We start from the raw sequence: 20326 nt of genomic DNA on the forward strand, positions 1-20326 counted from the left end.
TTGAAAAAATGGTTTTGAAGTCAAAAGCCAGACAATAATTCTCTCTGTGTGTCTTCAGTGTTGCACGCAAAAGAAGGGGACCCTTAAAGCACATCAAGTTCGGAACCAACATTGATGTGTCGGATGAAAGGAAGTGAGTGTGGATCTGGATTTTTCTGCCTTTTTAAGACGCTTTGCAGCTCAGATTGTTTCAACTTCAAAGCGCTGATGTTATAATGCCTCTCTTCCTCCAGGTGGAAACAGCAACTCCAGGAGCTCAGCAAACTGCCGGCCTTCGCGCGAGTCGTATCCGCCGGCAACCTGCTCAGCCACGTGGGGCACACCATCCTGGGCATGAACACGGTTCAGCTCTACATGAAGGTCCCTGGGAGCAGGATAGCAGGTTAATACACGCTTACTTCCTGGGACAAATGATTGGTGATTGGTGTGTGGATAAGTACATTTAAGAGGTTTTGTGTGCGTGGTCCTCCAGGTCACCAGGAACACAACAACTTCTGCGCCGTCAACATCAACATCGGACCAGGAGATTGCGAGTGGTTCGCCGTACCGGAGCCCTACTGGGGGGTGATGAGCAACTTCTGTGAAAAGTAAGACGGGCTGCTATACAGATGTGAATCAAACTCTCTTCCCTCTATTTCTATATCCATCACAACTCTTTCCCTCCCACACCTACAGGAACAACATCAACTTCCTGATGGGCTCGTGGTGGCCCAACCTGGAGGACCTTTACGAGGCCGACGTGCCCGTCTATCGGTTCATCCAGCGTCCCGGCGATCTGGTGTGGCTCAACACCGGCACCGTCCACTGGGTGCAGGCCATCGGCTGGTGCAACAACATCGCCTGGAACGTTGGGCCTCTCACCGGTACGCCAGGGATTATGGGTTATGGGTTAATGGTACTACTAGTACTAGAGGACAGTCTGGCTTTTCATACTATTGTGAACACATCCTTACATATGATTTGCCCCCAAATTTCATAGAATCTTGCTCTTTGTTTGTTCTTAATCACCACCTATTACGCTTTTGTGCCTTTTCTCTTTACTTTAGTGTTATGTAGTTTTTTGTGCATGTAAAAGGTCCGCAAAGTTACAAAGTCCAGTTCCACTGCTCCTGAACTGCCTGGAACGCCTCGCTTGAAGTCCGTCTTTTCTTCCGCAACGTGGTGATGTCACCAAGTAACACATTTGCATAAACCTGCCCAGCGGTTAGGTTTGGCACGCCCTCGAACAAAGCTAGTTAGAGCGGAGCTGGAGTGGGGTCCGAAAGAGTTTGGTTTGGTCGACCAATCCGACAAGAGCGGCCCAGCTGACCAATCAGAGCAGACTGGCATTTTCAGGAGGGGTTCTTAAAGAGACAGGCACGTAGGCATAGAGTGAAAAGAGGAGCTGCAGCACTGCCGGTACGAGAAAAGTAAAGTGTTTTTTTTAACATTAAAGCATGTAAACATGTTCTAGAAGAAACCCGAAATACAAGTATGCACCTGAAAATGAGCATAGTAGGTCCTCTTGAAAACATGTACTACTGGAAAAGTTACCTATCAAAATTTACAACCATGTCTTACAGAAATTATGTCTGATATGATGACCTTTACTGTGATATTTGAAGTGCTTTTCTGCTGATTCGTGACCTTTTTAGCTGATTACTGCTGGATTTTATTCCGTCTACAACAGATGCATTTTTCAGGTGTCTGTATGACGGCACGAATACACCTCCATATCATCCAGTGCACCTGCTGTCCCCGTAATGGCTACCGCCCCAAAGTCTATTTTTCGATGTATCTTTCTTTGCCGATGACATCTTTCCGTGCATATACGCATCTCCTGATTTCTCGTGTTCATGTAAAGTAATGTACAGTATGTTTTGCCTTTTTCAGCCCACCAGTACAAGCTGGCCGTGGAGCGCTACGAGTGGAACAAGCTCCAGAGCGTCAAGTCCATGGTTCCCATGGTGCACCTCTCCTGGAACATGGCACGCAACATCAAAGTGTCCGACCACAAGCTGTTCGAGATGATCAAGTGAGTCACGGAAATCCCTCAGCAGTTTGTTTCTCTTATATGTTTGCACATTTTGACCCAATGTCTTTGTTTGTCGCAGGTACTGCTTGTTGCGGACGTTGAAGCAGTGCCAGTGGGTAAAGGAAGCCCTGGCGACGGCGGGCAAGGAGACGGTGCTGAGGCCGAGAACCAGGGACGAGCCGGCCCACTACTGCACCATCTGCGAGGTCAGTAAGCAGAACATTTCGGCATCAGGATGTGCGAATTTGAACAGGATTTCACATTTCTTACACTTATTTCGAGTATAAAATATAATTGTCTCGCCATGTTCTTAACTGCTCACATTATGTACCGTACATATTGGATCAGAACCAGATGTCCCATGATTGTGCGTCTCCGGCTGCTGGATCTAATAACTTGTGGTTCACGATTTATACTAAATATCTGAAAAGTATGAGGGTATAAAACTGAAGTGTTATGTTTCAATATTGTGAAATATGCAGATGCACATATGGAGGGAACTTTATATTTATGCTAAAACTCTGCAGTTTGCCATTTGAGTGATTCAGCTGGTCCATTGACATCAAATTAAAGGCCAGCTCGGTTTTTGTTTGAGCAAATGATTGATTTAATTTGAATGCGGGGTTTCGGGCTGTCTCGTAGAAATGCGTCCATATCCAATTAAATGTCTGCTGTCATTGTGTACTAGAAAATTGGTCCATTATTCACTGCCTGTGGAGCAGCTCCAGGTTTTTTCTCTCTAGATGACATCATCGCTGCTGTTCAGCTTTCATTCAGATTCACAAATCAAAAAGCTACAATACAATAGAAACGACATTGAAGCTTGTGTGTGTTTGTGCGCTCTGCAGGTGGAGGTGTTCAACCTGCTGTTTGTGCGCCGCGAGCTCCTTTCCAAGAAGCAGTACGTGGTCCACTGCCAGGACTGCGCCCGCAAAGGCAGCGCCACGCTGGACAACTTCGTGGTGCTGGAGCAGCACAGGATGGAGGACCTGATGCAGGTCTACGACCAGTTCACATTAGTAAGTCACCAGCGGGAGGAAAAGGGGAACTCAAAGTGCTTGTTTCCTTTCAAACTGAAGAGAAAATTCAAGTATATTTATGTGACATTACAGTGTTTTTTGTCTATGGTATATTTACATGTTGATGCATTCAATGACTTGACTAATTCTGATGTTTCCTCTTCCTCCCCAGGCCCCTCCTCTTCATTCATCTTCATCTTGACATTAGGTGACACCTCTTTCTTCTTCTGCTGTGGAGCCCATTTACAGGAACTTGTATTAAGATAAAGAAAAAAGAACAAACATCTACATACGCGGACCATTTCTGATATTCAGGAAAGCCAAGGCCGTCTCCCCACCACCCCCACAACCCACCCTCACCACCGCCCCCTCCCATTATGGCTGGTCTCCATAGCGACGGCTGGAGGCTGAGGCGGCCGAGTGTGTCTGTCTATGCAACCTGTTTTGAAGTGCTGGGGCCTGGGCCCTTCCAGAGGGGGGCGCCACCGAGCTCGCTAACAGGACTTGTTTTCTCTCTTCTCCCTTCCCAGCCCCCTCTAGTGACAATGGTTCAGCCCTGTTTTAATGGAGGACTTAATCAAAAACGGTTGGGACGAGGGGGAGGAGCGGGATTCTTAATGCGTGATAAAAAATGTTTTGTAGATACTTGTTAACTGTCACAACTGGCAACACCACCCGTAAAAGACTACTGACTTGACAAGCTTTCTCTCTCTTCCTTCTTTACGTTTTCTATTCTGGTAACAGGATGAAATGTTGGCTTTGATTTATAGAATTTTCCCCCAAAATTTCTCTTCAGTTTTTCCTTCTAAGGAGCACTAGCCTAACTGGTCTTTTTCTATGGTAGATAGTAATTTTAAGACTCTTTGGACAGCAAAATCTCCAAAAAAATTTGTAATGTGAAGGTGATTTTCTTTCTTTTTTTTTTTTTTTTTTTTACAGCTTTTATGTTTTATCTTTGTCTTGTTCTTTTCAAAACTATGATGTTTGTTTCTTAGGTAAAAAAAGGAAAAAAATTAGGAAAAAAAAACTTACTAGCCAAGTCACACAAAGAGAATGGGTTGCACATAGACTTATGGAATAAAGTTTAATTTGTGATTTTTTTTTTTTTTGTTTCGTTATGTTTCTAATCTTGATGTAAATTTACACTATTTATAAATACATATTTATTGCTTGAAAATATTTGTTGATGGAATGCTGTTATTTTTTTCCAGAGTACCTGCCATTAAATTTGAAGGAGTTTTGTCATTTTAACACGACTCCTCTTACATTTTCTATATATAAATAAAATTGCTTAGCAAGCATTGTACAGAAACGGACATTTAAAATTGTTTTATTGTTTGAAGAATGTTTTATGATGAGTCAATAAACACAAAGTTGTCAAATTATCCATGTTTTTTGGTTCCTCAAACACACCACAACACTTCAATATATCATCCTTTACAGTAAGTAATAATACAAACAATAGAAAGACATTGATGTGTATGAGTAGAGGCCTGAAACCCAGCAGACAATGTAGCTGTAGACTGACACACACAGAATCCTACACTGAATGCCAGGTCCAGAACGTACCCAGCATCTCAAAATGTCATTTTTTTATTTATAAAAAAATTCATTCTGTCCTCTAAACCACCCATGCAGTCTAGGATTAACTCTGCTGAAGGCTTTTCTCTTCACAGTAGGTGGGCTTTCAAGACATTTCTTTGAAATTTAAAAGCGGCGTGGCAGAAAAGATCACAAGGAGAGTGTGTGAACTACACACGGCAAACACGGAATTCCAAATACATCTGAAAATACTCCACAAAGTACATTAGAAAACTTAAAAACTTTTTGTCATGTATCCTGAATAACATGGCTGCCAGCAGAGACCCAGTAGCCAGATGTAGCTGCTGCCAGCCCCACAGGATCTACACTGACTACTGAGCAACTGCTGAGCCGCCCTGTGGCTCTGCGGCTCCAGTTGGAGCCAAAATGGCCGCCCAGCTGCCCACATCTCCAAGCCAAGACAGGAAATGATGACTTCATGCAGAGGGAAGATGACAAACAAGCAGGTTCCCTGGGAAGTCAGGTGTGTCATCGGTGTTGGCCACTGCTGATGTGATGCAGGTGTGGATATGACTAATACAGCAATTAAAAACCCTCAAAACATTATAATAGTGCACCTGAAACTGTCTTAAATGTATACAGACAGAAGTAGAGAACAATACAGCCATTAGCACCTTCACCCATAAATGCTCTGCCATGCCTTGTGTTAGACATAGGCTACGTTCCAAATCGCATACTTTTTCTTTTTACTTCTAGTGCGTACTGCAGCTGCCCTTACAAAGTACGTACTGTTTCATGCAGTACGCATACTACTTCCTCATAAAATTGCACCTTGAACTTTGACCCTCTTGCTCATGTATCCCCTGCACAGAGGATTGTGGGTCAGAATAGCCAGAAAAGCATGCTGGCTTGCATACTGCAAAATGTGACCGGTTGTAGTAGGACATCCTGGTATTTTTGGCATACTACATTTGACATATTATGTATTGGGACATACTTAATCTTTTTCTGGCATACTAAATAGTAGGGTAGTGTGGGTATTGTAACGCACTGTACGTACTAAAGGCACAATGTTATGCATACTGCATGCAACACTACTCAGCTGCAGTATGTACTAAAAGTAAAAAGAAAAAGTATGCGATTTGGAACGCAGCCATACTGTCATGTAGCTTCATTTGAAGGGCTTACTAGCCAAAGTAAGAGTGTTTTGGAGTTTGTTTTTGTGGCTTCAGTTGGACTGCTAACATGTTAAATACTAAATACAGACAGTACTACCTGTAAAGTAAGTTTTTTATGTCTAATGCTAATTAGCAAATATTAGTATACTAACACACTCAACTGAGATGGTAAACCTGGCTAATACCTGCTAAACTAATGACAGTCCCATTAAACTCAACTGTACTTTAACAGTGTGTTCCAATCCGCGTACTTCTGTACTTACACTCACTATTTTGAGTGCATAAGTGCGTTCACACTGGGAAGTACGGCAGAATGCAGTGCACTCAAAGTACCCGGATGTTGTACTCAAGTGTGGAACGCTGGACACCTTCCACACTCGTCATCTTGGCCACGTGGCGAAAGGGGCGGAGCCACGACCACTATTCAAACAGACGGCGATAACAGAATACAACAATACAATACGTAAAGATACCGGTGCATTTTCAGCCAACAGGAGGACACAGCGTAGGCGACGACGTTGGAAACATAATTTCCACTCTACTTTCATTTTTTTCAGAAGATATTTTGGCGGGTAGCGAGTTAAATGTTGCAAACGTCATTTCCGGTGAGTGCGTCACAGAGTATTCGATTTGAGACGACCCTACCCCGCCGAATGTGACGCACTACTCAAGTGAGTACAGAGTGCACCAAGTGCACTACATTGAAGTGTACTTCTGGAAGTACGTGTATTGGAACACACTCTGTTTAGTGCTAATTTTGAAGTGTTAGCATGCAAACTCACTAAACTAAGAAGAGAAACCTGGTAAATACCTGCTAAACCTAATGGCTTTCCCATTAGTCTCACCTTTACTTTATGTTTAGTGCTTAATAGCAAATGTTAGCATGCTAAAACACTCAACTGTGATGTAAACCTGGCTAAATGTAATATACATTCTGAACTAATGACAGTCTATTACACAGTTTATACAGCTTATAGTCTAAATATATAGTATGTACTGTAAGTCTAATGCAGTGAGGGCCAAAGTGCAAATGTACGACGGAGTATTAGGACCACATTGAGGGAAAAAACATCTACAAAAAAAAGTAGTAATATTATGAGAATAAATTCATAAACTTTACGAGAAAAAAGTGGTAATATTAAGAGAATAAAGTCATATCTTAACGAGCAAAAAGTCGTAAAATTACGAGAATAAAGTCATAATTTTACGAGAAAAAAAGAAAATAACATGTAAAATGACTACTTTATATTATTATGACTTTATTTTCATAATATTACGACTTTTTTCTCGTAATATTTCCACTTTTTTCTCGTAAACCTATGACTTTATTCTTAAAATCTTCTTTTTCCCTCAATGTGGCCCTAATACTCCGTCGTACCATAGACCTACAACAATGATAAATAAAAATGAAAATGTAAACAGAGAACAGTTATTCATTTCCATTTTTATAAATCCACAGGGAGCCACTGGAGAGGAGCTAAAGAGCCACATGTGGCTCCGGAGCCGCAGGTTGCAGACCCCTGATCTATGGTGACCATATTTTCAAACCCTTAAACTGGGACCCTTAAGTGTACCGCACGTTCATGCACACACCATAGGCGTTTTCATCAGGATGGCTAACACGGAGTGGGATCAATAAGAAGGCAATGGGGGGGTGCATTAGAGGCTGTGACTTAATCAGGACTTATCCCATTCACTACTTTCTTCCCCTTTAATCACAGGGCTATCCCCCCTCATGACGCACTGACAGTCTGGGACTCCAGTAGAGAGTTTCCCTTGACTGGGACTATGGGAATATTATTCAACTTTAGTTTTGAACCTGAACCGTCTCTATCACAACATGTTGCTCGCCACAGCCTCAGGCTATTACAATTAAAATGTGGAGCTCAGACGACGTTTTGTCCAGGATGGAGACGCCGGCCGAAAGACTTTGTAGAATAATTAATCAAAACGACACGTTTCATGTGCACATAAGCACGGAGGATTCTGTGGTTCAAAACTACACTGTTGAGGTTGTTTATCAGGTATTTGTTGGAACAGAGCTGCTAGCATGGCTGAAGACTCTCTATCTTTTCATTTTCTGCACACAGTATGTTTTAATAATTGTCAGAGTATCATATCTTAAGCAATAAAAGTGACAGATTAAAAAGAGCATTTACAGGTTGAGGTGCATGTGGCAAAGAAGCTAAACTGCCATTTCCCATCCTCATCTCTCTCTTTGCCTTTCAGCGCCGTACAGTCCCTCTGCTCCCACGCCGAAACCAAGGTTTTTGACTGGCACAGATGGACGATGGAGGACTTTCCACCGCCTTTCCTGGAGTGTCCCATCTGCTGTTTGAAGTCTGACAGGAGTCCTGGAAAAGAAAGACATTGGGGTGAGATTAACCATATGAGATGTTTGACTGTGAAAATGCTCTTCTCTGGTGGTCATAAAGCTGTGCTGATATGTACAGTATATATATATAAATTTTTTTTTGCTTCCTTTCTGTAACATTTTGACTCTCCAACCACAAACTCTTTTACTTTGGCGGAGGCACACAGGAACAAAACCATAGTGTGGGCTGAAAAAAAAAATTGTGATTCTAGGAAACAAGATGCCGGTTTTAGAACAGGAAGTCTTCATCAGTTAAGAAGATTAAGACTTCCTGTTGGCTGTCTGAAACGACAAAGGCAGGAAACTTGAGTTTTGCGATACAGTGACAATAGTGTTATACGTTAAGAGAGAGAGAGAAGGGGTGTAGGGGATGCAGGTGGCAGAAAGGTTATGCAATTATGTACAAAAAGAGTGAAAATATAGGTATATAATATTCTGTCGCTCTCTTATACCAAAACTCATCACACAAGGTGTTCAATGAAAGTTGGACTAGTCCTTTAACTCTCCCTATATATCTTCCACCTATATCCTTTGAAATCTGGCAGTGATCCAGCAGAGAGGTATGTGAACTCTGCTTGGCCCGGACCACCAACCAACCCCCCCTCCTCAAATCCAGACCTCCTAACAATGTCTCCCTGTGTCGCAGTGGGGGAAAAAGAACGAGAGAGAACGAGTTAAACCAGCAGTGTGATCAATGCCCTCCCCCCCCCTCCACCCTCCTCCACCCTCCTCATCCCTCTTTTCCCCCCTCTCCTTCCTTCCTGTTCCCTCCATCTCTGCCCCTGCCCGCTCTGGCGTTTCCGCCTTTGTGAGAAACAGACAGGTGGCCCTGACTGCTAATTTTAACCGGGGGGCCGATTGTCTGACTGCGTTTCCCACAGCTATGTATAGACGCCTGCAATAAACCAAGTAGGTCAGTGTGTGACACTCACATACACATAAACACACACCTACAGAGGCAAACACACACACACCGGCGCCCTGACCTCTAAAAATGTCTGACTTGTCCATTCATCCACTCCCGCCTCTGTTGCAAGTGATCCTCCCTGATTGGCTGTCACTCCCGGCCAATGGCGGAGCTTCCTGTGCTGCCCATTCATAAAACCCCGGGTCATTGAGGATAATGTAGCGAGGGGCTAAACCCATAAACCATGTTACAAATTAATATTAGAAGTGGATCTATGTCACATATTAATTGTATTAAAGAAAAACTGCTTTTATGAGTTTATTACTGATATTAGTGCATATTGGTGGTGTCATGTAAACTGAATTTGTAGTGTTTATTGTCAGTTATTTGCCTCGAATTGCAACTAGCAAATCTCTTTTCTACATCAGTGGAATTTCAAGTGGAGTTCAGTCCTTTAAATTTCAAGTTTTAAATGCATTCCTTTAAAGTCCATTCAGCCTGGCGCGGAGACACAACATTCCTGTGTGTTTAATGAGTAATGAACCGAGGGCCCCTGAGGCTGCGATAATTTCCCCTTTTTTGTTTTCTCAGGCTATCGCTCTCTTTCTGTCCCTCCGTCCCTCCGGTTCGACTCCAAAGTACAAACACACTCCTTGAATCCAATCCAGTGTTTTTTCTTCCCCCTGTAATTACAACCCCTGCTAGTTTTCTGACCCCTTTCAGTGTTAACTGCCCACCCCCTTTGAGTGAACTATATGGAAACGTGTGACTGCGTCAAAGTGACTCATTTATATAGAGCCTAATGTGTGACTTCCAGAGAGGGAAAGATGGGAGGGGGGGCACTCATTCATTCAAGCTGAATAGATCCTTTTAGAATAACTTGATGAAATGTCCCCATTGAATGAACATTTCCTACAACTGATCAATTAATTATTAATAATTTATGGTATCTGTTCCAGCAGAATACATTGCAAGGAAGCCAAAAAATAAATCCCAATAATGTCTGGGCCTCCTTGTTTGTGTTTTGTACACGTAAAAGCTAAAAACTAGCTTTCAAATTTATTTAATATTTTTTCTATAACATGATATATTTATTACTAAATAAGCAAAGATTAAAGTTGGGACAAAACATCCATTATTTATGAAGAGTTTAAGACTCAAAAGTGGTGCAAAACTGCTGCTGCTCTTTTCACCTACACATATAAGCAGCTGTTGAAAGGCATTCTGGGAAATGTAGGAAATAACCAACTCAGATAGAAACACATGTTTGAGGCAAAAACATACTTATTGATTATAAATTATCATATTTTATACAATCATATTATATAAAAGGTGTTTTTACCCTGTAAGAATCACAAAAAATATATATTTTATTATTATTTATTATACATTTTCTGTAATTTGGGGATGAATGTTGATTGCCGAGCCGCGACATAAAACCCATCCACTCAACAATACAAACTGTGTCATGATGTGATGCGAGGCATGTTTGCGATGGGCTATCCAAGATAACAAAAAAAAAAAAAGAGGTGCTACCAATCTCCATGGAAACGGAGAGTAATTAGCACAGAGTGCTGTTCAGAGAAAAGGAGTGAGCATGATTTTGTGCATGTGTGGGATGTGTTGGCCTGCTTTCAAGAGATGAGCAACGAGAGGAGGAAGAGGAGGGGATGAAGTAACAGTCGGCGCAGGTTTCAGGTGTCGTCGTTACACACCGGCAGAGACAATAACTTCCTCTGTGCTGACTCATTTCTTTCGCATTGGATTTGATTAAGAAATTAGCACTTTTTGCTGGAGGAAAGACAGATTTCCTCAGCGCTGGTAAAGCCTCGCTGCATGTTTAAACAGGGACTGTAACTGGAAAGCTGGGTTCAGCTGTTGATCTGGCTCACGCTGCTACAGTCCCCCATGTTCTACGGATGTGTCCGTCCATCTGTTGGTCACGTGATGTTAGTTTCACTCATCAGATTTTTTGACAAAAGGCTCATATCTAGTGTGTTCCAGCATTTGAACAAAGACTTTTAAGGTCATCTTGCTTTTTTTAATGTGATGAATGCAAGCAGGAGGGATGGGACATAAAGACAGGAAGTGTAAACCAATGGGATATGAGATAGAGAGTGAAAAGAATTGATATTTATGAAGACGTCATCAAAGAGTTTGTTTTCCAGGATGTAAAAGTCATTATAGTTTGATATAAAATGCTTCTTTTCCTTAAACTATTTGTTTTTTTATTTGGATGGGCTGGAAAATCCTGAATACTTTTTGGGCTTCGAAGCTTCGGCGAGAAATATTCGAAGGTATTCAAAGCTTTGCGGCGCAGCACGGCACGGCACGGCACGGCACAAAAGGCTGACATGATTGTCTGTTTCCATCTCCCCTATAACAGTGCTGCTGCAGCACTACTGTACACACACACACACACACACCTCTACACACAACAAACAGCGATATCCGTCTGAGAATAACTAATAATAATTAATGTTGAATATGTATAATGAATAATGTTGTGGGATTATTCCTTATTTCATGGGCTATTTGGGGATTTATACACAAAACAAAACCACTTAGCATTGAAATACTGATTTGGAGGTCGATTACCATGGCAACGGTCGAAGCTTCGAAGCTTTGAAGCATTCGGTTCAGCCCTAAAAAAAAATCACTAAATTTGGTATCATATATTGCTTAAGTTAAAGTTAACAGTTTTGAAACTGTTTGGAAATCTGCAATCTCATTGGTACAATTTTGATAAAACTTGCAGCAATGATGCGTCTCGTCACTGATTGGCCTTCGGCTTGCTTGCATCATTGTCGGAGGATGATGCAAGCAATATTTCTACATGTGTAATCTTCCTTCTTTTGTGTATTAAAGTGACTCAGCATGATGCTGTTTACCGCAAATATCCTGCTTCATATTCATACATATCTACTTATTTGTTCAGCAGCAGCAGCAGCAGCAGCAAGGGTTGCCACTGAGCTGAAGGTTATAAATTGACCCCTGAAAGTGAACTTTAGCCCCCTTCTCACAGCTGATCTGCCCCCTGCATCGGTGAACAACAAATCTAATGTAAAAAACAATGTTTAATAAGACTGCTTAGTGCATTTCCACACACACACACACACACACACACACACACTCAAAACACCCACACAGTTGGCTCGCAATTCGCCGCCGTTCTTCAAGCATCGAGCGACTCCTCAATCACTCCATTCTCCGCCGCTGCTAATGGCAGCCAGGAGCCCACAGGCGCGTATATGCTAAGAACAATTATGCAGATGTGTGCTAAAACCACTTTGCCGGTATAATCCAACAATCAGTCCATTATAGTAATTGTCATTAGCGAGTGGGCGATTACAGCGTCGACAGAGATGCTGAAGAACAGGCAGAGCGACGCTGGTTTTATGCAAATGTAGCAGAGTCCACATTTAATGTGTCAGATGAAATGTCGCTGTATTTCTGAAGTTAAGCTAGGGAGAGAGTGTGTGAGTGTGACCACCTGTGGGTTTACAGACGGGCTGTAAATGATTTTGATAGAAATTATTATCTGAATTCAGTTTTTAAGGGATGTGCACAAATTATTTGTGAGGAGGTGGGGTCAGAAAAAGGGCCGTTTTTTGTTTTTTTTGCTGAAGGGAGGGTGGTCCAAGCCACAAATTTATATTTTATTTAATTATTGTCATGTGCATTTAGATTGAATATCAAAGTAGTTGCCATACTGTATATTTTGCAATTTCTTCTAAGTCAAACCACAGCCCTGTCTCCTGAAAATTCCCATACATCTAAACTGCATTGTGATTTTCGTTTCAAGGGAAACATACATGTATTTTGTCGCGGATTAAGGTTGTTTTTGACGTATCGCAGGGCGCAGGGGAGAAGTCAGGGTGGCGGACAGGTCAACAAATACTGGACTTTCGCCCATGTGAAACTAAAAGTCGACGTTCACTTATTTTAATCATGATGTTTTTACTAAACCTAACCAAGTAGTTTTGTTGCCTAAACCTAACCAAGTAGTTTTGTGACATTTTTTCTGTTTTGTTCAATTTACAACGTTAACCACGTTTGTAAAACTGTTTAAAGTGTGACCGTAATCCGGGCTTTGCCTTGAAAAGTATGGGAGCATAATATTGTTTGAGACGTCGTTGCAAATTGCAACAAAATCCAATATTAATAACCATGGAGAGGGTCTTAACATAAGGTTCAGCCAACCTCCGACTCCAATACATTTTCATACAGTCCCTAACTACTGTGAAAAGATATTGAAAAGGCGTTAGATAGATGTTGTGGTTTCAATAAAAGTGTTTATTGTGGTGGTCAGTTGAATTTGATTAGTTTTTTTCTCCTTCTATGGTACCATCATAGTATTTTTAGTGGGACTTTTAGTTTTCCTGTGGTATCTGTGTACCATGCCAGTCAGTGGTGAGGTCATCTGACCACTTGGTCCAGTCCTAAAGCATCAGCTGGGAGCTTATGGGTGTCATGTGAGGAGGCAACTTGTCAGCAGCTCCAATAATGTGGTTAACTTAAAGAGGAAGGCGAGGAATGTATCCTAAACTCAACCCCAGTCCTCCTCCTCCTCCTCCTCCTCCTCCTCCTCCTCCCCTTCAGTCATGGGTTCTCCGCTGGGTAATCGCATACCAAAAACACAAGAATTTCCCCCTCTCTCCTCTCCAGGCAGGGGCTACCCCCCCTCCGTCCCTCTACAGCTGTTAAGCTGGCCTCAGTTCACCAGGAACAAACCGGAAACAAGTTTTTACCTTCAAAGTAAAACATTTCTTATGAAAATTTAAAGAAATTAAGTGCATTTAAAAGTAAGACTAGCAACAAAATTTAGTGATATTCTATGTCAAGTCATATCTGCGCAAGATTGTGTATTATTATTTGTAGTGTGTATGGTATTTTAATTCTTTAAGATTAGCTGGTTGCTATGGCACCAACTAATTGGATCCTTAATCAAATCAAATAAAAAAATTATAGACATTTTTTGTTGGCGAATTAAAATTCAACAGATATTATATTGAAATTATATTTAAAATCATTTAACTGGAGTCCTAGTACCATTATAGCATACTAAAAGATTAATTGATGAATTGACAGAAAATTGTTCAGCAATTATTGTGATAATTGTTAGGATAATGAAATTAATAATTTAAATAAAAGCTGATGCAAGTCAAAAATAATTAATAATAATCAAAATATTCATCATAAATAGACTGCCAATACAGTGAATATTCTTACTGTGTATAGCCTATGACAAATGGAGAAAAAAAAGTATTTCCTCTTTTTGCATCACTATTGCAAGCGACCCTTATTTTGAAACATGTAACCAGGAAGTTTTAGGTGTTATTGCCTCACACTTGATGCCATCGGGCAGCGGTTCAGACAGCGGCTTTTGGAGAAGCGGGTTCCCAAACTGCTCTTAATGTGAAAAATAGAGAGAGAGAAAACCGTGCGTCTCTGCGGGGGTGGAGAGCTTGGAGAGCTTTGGAGACCACACACTTTGCGCATTGCCCCCCTTTCTCTCTCGCTCCCTCCTCACCACACACACACTTGGCTCTCAAAGTAGAGACACATTTAAGTTGGAAAAAGAAAAAAAACACGACAAACAGTGTAGATGTGGCTTTGGGTTTATCAAAAAAGCCACAGTTTTGGTGCGTAAAATGGTGCGTAAAAGTGTTTAATAACGAAGCGGAGAGGCTGAAATGTGCTCCCGCATGGCCATTTTAATCATGATGTTTTTACTAAACCTAACCAAGTAGTTTTGTTGCCTAAACCTAGCCAAGTAGTTTTGTTACATTTTTTTGTTTTGTTTCAATTTTCAACGTTAACAACGTTTAAAAATGTGACCATAATCCGGGAAAAAATATATCTTTGCCTTGAAAAGTAACTGAGAATGCAATTTAGTTGTATGGGAAGAGGCTGAAATGTGCTCCCGCATGGCCAAAGCAATGCATAACTCACATGATGAGGTGGACTTTGGTTAAAGTGAGCGGTTATTATTATTATTATTATTATTTTATTTATTTAAAAGGGACCATTTTAGAACATAAATGTCACCATTTGATGCACCAGATTATAGCTTTAAGATAATTCACATCTGTAGTCCCTTGTGCAGGTCAAAACAAAGAGAACATACTACAGTCATACAAGAAATAACATACAAAACGCACAATAGCACATCACAAAGTATGCTTGTCAAAGTAAAAGCAAGTCATGAAGACCATGGAATAGAGATCAGTGAGTACAGAGCCGAGCAGCCTTTCAACAGAAGTTGGTTTTGATCAATGCCGATAGCGCTGCAGCTCCTCACATTGTCAGGTTAGGGTTAGTAGCGACACTTGTGTTGAATAAAACACAACAATACCGACTTGTTCGCACGTTTTTTTCCACTCTGATCACACGCTGCGTTGCGCAATCTGCATGGATATATGGCTGGTGCAGACGAACGAGAGAGGGAAAAAAAAAGTCTGTTAAAAACTTCCCCTTTCTCCAACAACAACAACACACTGGCGAAAGTTCCCACAGATCACCGGGAGATAAAGCTCCGTTATGATAAAGTGTCTCCACTTACCGTCTGCTGGCCGCATGTGTCCACCCATGAGAGAGAGAGAGAGAGTGTAGTGTGAGTGTGCGTGTTTGCAGGAGACGCATACCGATACTAGTGGTCGGAAGCGCAGCAGCAGCGTTGCCTCTCCATATCATAAGGGGGGGATTCTTCAGCTGCTGCTGCTGCCTGGGCTCTCAGTGGTGCACAAACTGGGGTCCGGGGACCCTCCGAGGGGAGCAGGATGAGGAGAATAACAAAGCCACAAGTGGTGCGAGGTGATGTAGAGGAGCTCAGTGTTGCGTAAAATCAATGTCAGTTCATTAAAGTAATCCAATCCCTGCATCTAATGGGCTGTTAAGGCAGAACTCCCATTGGAATTTGGTACAAACGAGATAATTGATTGGCAACATCTTAAATTTGGTGTTTTGTGCATGATATTTGGTGTCTGAAATACAAATAAAAACTCAAATTTTAACTGTTAATCTGGCATTATTGTCATGAATATAAACTGAATGGCATTTTAACCCTCATAAAAGCATTTCTGATTTTTACTTTTTTGTAGTTGCGCATTTATTGGCTACGATACCTCAGCCAATTCTAAATGATATAAAAATTTAATTCAGATGTGGTTCTGAATGGGTTATCAGGTGGTTCACCTCCCCGCTTATAACACTCACTGCATCACCTCCGACTAGATTATATCCCAAATTCAATTATGAAAAAGAGATAATCCCTATAGAAATATTACAAGAAATATCATAAAGTCCCTGTGGGACAATATATAATGTCCCATATGGTTTATTTAGGATGCGATGGAACAAGTCAATCCCTGACATTTCATAGAAAACACTGCCAATTCATGCACATGGAAACATCACTCTTCTTTCTCCTCACGGGCAACAACTTGAAAACGCAAGTCTGTGTGTGTGATTTCCCCACCCTAACACCTTCACACATAACACATGCACACACAGTCTGAATGAATCCTGCAGCAGCAGCGGTGGTGGTGGCGGCGGCGGCGGCGGCAGCAGCCCCGGAGCGCTCTGCTGTTTTTAATTGAACAGATAACAGACTGAATGGTTTTGTCTGCAGTGGAGAAAAAAAAAAAAAAAAAGGGAAGCCTGGGAGATTTGTACTCCTCTCCTGCTGCACTGTGGAGACAAAAAAACGCCTGGCATCTCTATCTCTCTCTTTCCTCTGCAGTGGCTCAACACCGAAGCATGGGCAGACGCAGACAGGCATACAAATAGGCACCCGGGCACATACATGGCACGTAGAGAAACATCAAGCTTACCAGCAGGCTTCATCCAGACTGTTAAAGCCCAGGGCAACCCCAGACGCCGTCTTTATTTCTCCCTCATTTCTTCAACTACCTCTGCTGCATCCTACAGTACAGGAACCCCCAGTTTCCTCCTCTCCATCCCTCTCTCTCTCTGCTCTCCACCACACTGATCTTTTAAGTCTACCAACCTCTCCACTGATCAATGGACAGCCGGCGAAAAGCGAGCGCTCGCTGCCTCCACCTCCTCCAGCTTTGTGTGTGTGTGTGTGTGTGCGTTTCGAGGAGAGGAGGCTTTCCAACCCACACACCACTCTCCAGAGCTCTCAGCCTCCACAGTGCCTCATCAGTTGACCACTCCACACCCCTACGCAGCAATTGTGCGCACACCTACACACACACAGTAGGGGCCATTAAAGGCTAAGCCCACATTTCACTGTCACCTAGATTTTTATTTCGAGGGGGGATTGTACGTCTTAAGAAGGGAAGCATCCTCAGAAGAAGAGCACCTGTGACTCATCTTAAGTATAGCTCGTAATGGCAGTATCCATTATATGCATAACCAGGTGGCTTAGGCGGTTGAATAGGCAGCTCCAGGCCATGCGGCAACTTTGGTGAACAGCTTATCTTGTTGTGCCTGACAGAACATAGCAGAAATACTCACTTTTAGTCAATTCCCTTGCATGAAACATGAGAAATCGCATTTTTCACACCCTCTCGAAGTGTTTTTAGAGATTAGAAATGGAAAACAGACAAGGGAACAGGTTTGATAGAACAATACTTCAGTTTGAATGGAGAGAATCTAAGCAACCTGCACCGCAACAGGGTTATAAATACTGATCTAAACTCATCCCGCAGTTCCTGCTGGGTGAGGCGGAGAAGCCATCAGATGAGAATAAAATGCAGGCGATTCAACAGTGGCATCACGAGGGGCTAAATCTAATAACGGCAAAGAAAATTACCGGGTTGAGGCCCCAGAGTGCCACGCTCCGACGCTAAGAGAAACAGCATTTTAAATGGGATAGGAGGGTCAAATATATATTTTTGAACAGAGAAGTTTAATGTTTCAAGAGGGTGATGGGCATCGTGGCTGAACAGGCGAGGAAGGCTGATTGACAGGTGACAGATGCCGGGCAAAAAACACCATAATGATGGGCGCTTAGCAGCAAAGATGGAGGTGCCATTAAAAGAGAAAATGAGCTTTGGGTTACTTTTAATGCACTTACAGTTATACCAGCATCCATCTGTGCAAAATTGTGTCATTGTGGTGATAGGGAGATGTTCATAACGCTTGTATGGAGGCTCAATGATGCCAACAGGAGGAAGTCCTGGTTCAAGTCAGCATAGACTTTTTGCTAAATTTAATCAGGACCCCGATCTTTGCCCAACCTTAAGGTTATGATCTTTGCTTTTTATTTTTTTGGGGGCTTTTTAATCGTGAACCAGGAAGAATAAAGAGTAATAAATGCTGCGTCAGGAGGAGGTCGGGGTGGATGGGTGGGTCAAAAAACACCAAGACTGTCACTCAAGAGACCGGAGCTCAGATATCGTGTGAAACCAGAAGTCAACGTTGATTTATTGTCACGTAACTACGCCTGAATCGCGAGTTACGCCACTTCCTTAGTTATTTTAACCCAACCATGATCTTTTCCTAAACCTAACTAAGTAATTTTGTTGTCTAAACCTAACTAAGTTGTTTCCTGTGAAGACAGAAGTTTATTTTGAAAAGAGTGTATGCATGTAACGAGCAGAAATTGACACGTGTCGCTGGACATTCGTAAGAAATCGCACGGAAAATGAGGAATACGTTTTTGTACGATATCATACGAACCGTTGTATGAGGATACGTTGCTCGATTAGATTGATTAAATACCTAAGTACTTAAGTACTCTCTTATTCTGCTACAGCCAGTTAACATGTTTACACTCATTAATTACCTCTCTTTATAGCAGTTTGCATTGTCAGTGGCGGAGTCCGCCATTCGCTGCGCTGGATTCAAATGGCGTGCACGAGGAAGCATATTTGCCTTGGTACATGTATAAGTATAGCTATAGCTTACATCTATCAGGCATAGTGGGGTCATTTATTAGCATTGAACTTGCTCACACATGGGTTAATCCTGATTTCTACAGTGCAACAGAAGCTCTCTAAATTGAAATCTGTGGCAGGTGCTGCAGGTTATCAGTGGTTCACTCAGAGCAGAATCAGAAGCAGCTGATTAATTTCTAATTGAATAGACCGGTTGATTAATTTCACTATCAGTAATAACACTGATGTCAGTAGTAATTAATTAGAGTACATCCGTCCTGTCATGCTAATAAGAATATTTGACCAGACAGACAAAGAGAGAGGTACCAGGTAGGGGTTGACTAACAGCAGTTCATCCCTGTTTTCTTTCCGTGCATGGTGAATGTAAATAAGTGTACATAAAAGCCAGGTCTTTTTGAAAAAGCCTGTAGTCCGTAAGTAGTTGGCAACGCGTGGGTGGCTTTGCAAGCTGAAAACAATTTGCTGGAGATCGCGGATAAAAAAAACACTCATGTGGCTCGTGTGCTGGTGTGTCGCCAGGTGTTGGTCTAATGAACGGAACCAGAAAATAAGGCTGTTCACATGTCAGTGCACAGAAGAAAGACGGGCCAAACATGATTGAATTATAGTAATGCTCACAGAGAGTTGATATTTAATCTTACCATGATAAAGGTCACACTTGCACTTGTAATGCCAGCACTGGAAGTGATAGAAGAATTTAATTGTCTGCTGTTTTTGTACCGTGGATGCCGCACGACGTGTAATAATATTGGCCTCGGCTCTACCTGCTCTGTCTTCAGGGCTGGCCCCCGGACCTGCTTCATTAATATCACTGGCAGACTCTGAAATACTCAGTGGACGTCTTCCAAACTAATATAGCTCATCTTGAAAACTGAGCTTGTAAGTTTAGGGGTTGTTTTACAATGCAGAAGAAAATGTGGCGTGGTTGCAAAGCAGACTGGTTGGACACAATCCTGATGAATTATAGCTACAAAGGTGCAACATGGTGTCTTAGGGGGAGATGGTCATGGGGAAAAGGTCTCCTCTGGTATCACAGTGTCACTTGTCACCAACGGTGTAATGAAACTAAGTACATTTACTCAAGTACTGTACTTAAAGCCAGGGTGGGTATTTGTATTTAAGCAACATTTTTTGTTATATTTGTCGAAATTCTCATTACATACCGGCAGCAATCAATAAATCAAATGCTCACACAACGCTCTAGTCCAGGGTTTGTGTCCCGTGTTCACAACGTTCAGTGTCATGTTCACTGTACAAACATAGTAGTTTTAAGCCCGACCATGTAGTTCTAAACCTAACTATAGTGACGCCAAGAGTATCTATAGTGGTTTTGATGACAAAAATATGTGACAAGTTGGAATGAGAACATGTTGGGCTGTCAGTGTTGGCGACTTTCTCGCTAGATTTAGCGACTTTGGGAGCT

The 20326-nt window shown here is 42.0% G+C and overlaps 1 protein-coding gene and 1 long non-coding RNA gene across 3 annotated transcripts in view; both read left to right on the forward strand.

Annotated features, from left to right (window-relative positions):
• LOC119483639 (histone demethylase UTY-like) overlaps positions 1-4418 on the forward strand; it is a 31111-nt gene extending 26693 nt beyond the window's left edge. For both annotated transcript variants that reach the window (XM_037761942.1, XM_037761943.1), the window contains 8 exons: positions 59-133; positions 234-382; positions 473-587; positions 676-863; positions 1873-2014; positions 2094-2220; positions 2863-3033; positions 3206-4418. In XM_037761942.1, coding sequence (XP_037617870.1) covers positions 59-133; positions 234-382; positions 473-587; positions 676-863; positions 1873-2014; positions 2094-2220; positions 2863-3033; positions 3206-3235 — 997 coding nt within the window. In that variant the 3' untranslated portion in view covers positions 3236-4418. The remainder of the gene's footprint in view (positions 1-58; positions 134-233; positions 383-472; positions 588-675; positions 864-1872; positions 2015-2093; positions 2221-2862; positions 3034-3205) is intronic.
• A 1868-nt stretch (positions 4419-6286) lies between these two features.
• LOC119484015 lies at positions 6287-9415 on the forward strand. Its single transcript, XR_005205890.1, has 3 exons — positions 6287-6556; positions 7983-8128; positions 8673-9415. It is a non-coding gene; the product is annotated as an uncharacterized LOC119484015 (long non-coding RNA).
• The last annotated feature ends 10911 nt before the right edge of the window (positions 9416-20326 follow it).

Source organism: Sebastes umbrosus, chromosome 24, assembly GCF_015220745.1.
Source record: "Sebastes umbrosus isolate fSebUmb1 chromosome 24, fSebUmb1.pri, whole genome shotgun sequence".
NCBI lineage: Eukaryota > Metazoa > Chordata > Actinopteri > Perciformes > Sebastidae > Sebastes > Sebastes umbrosus.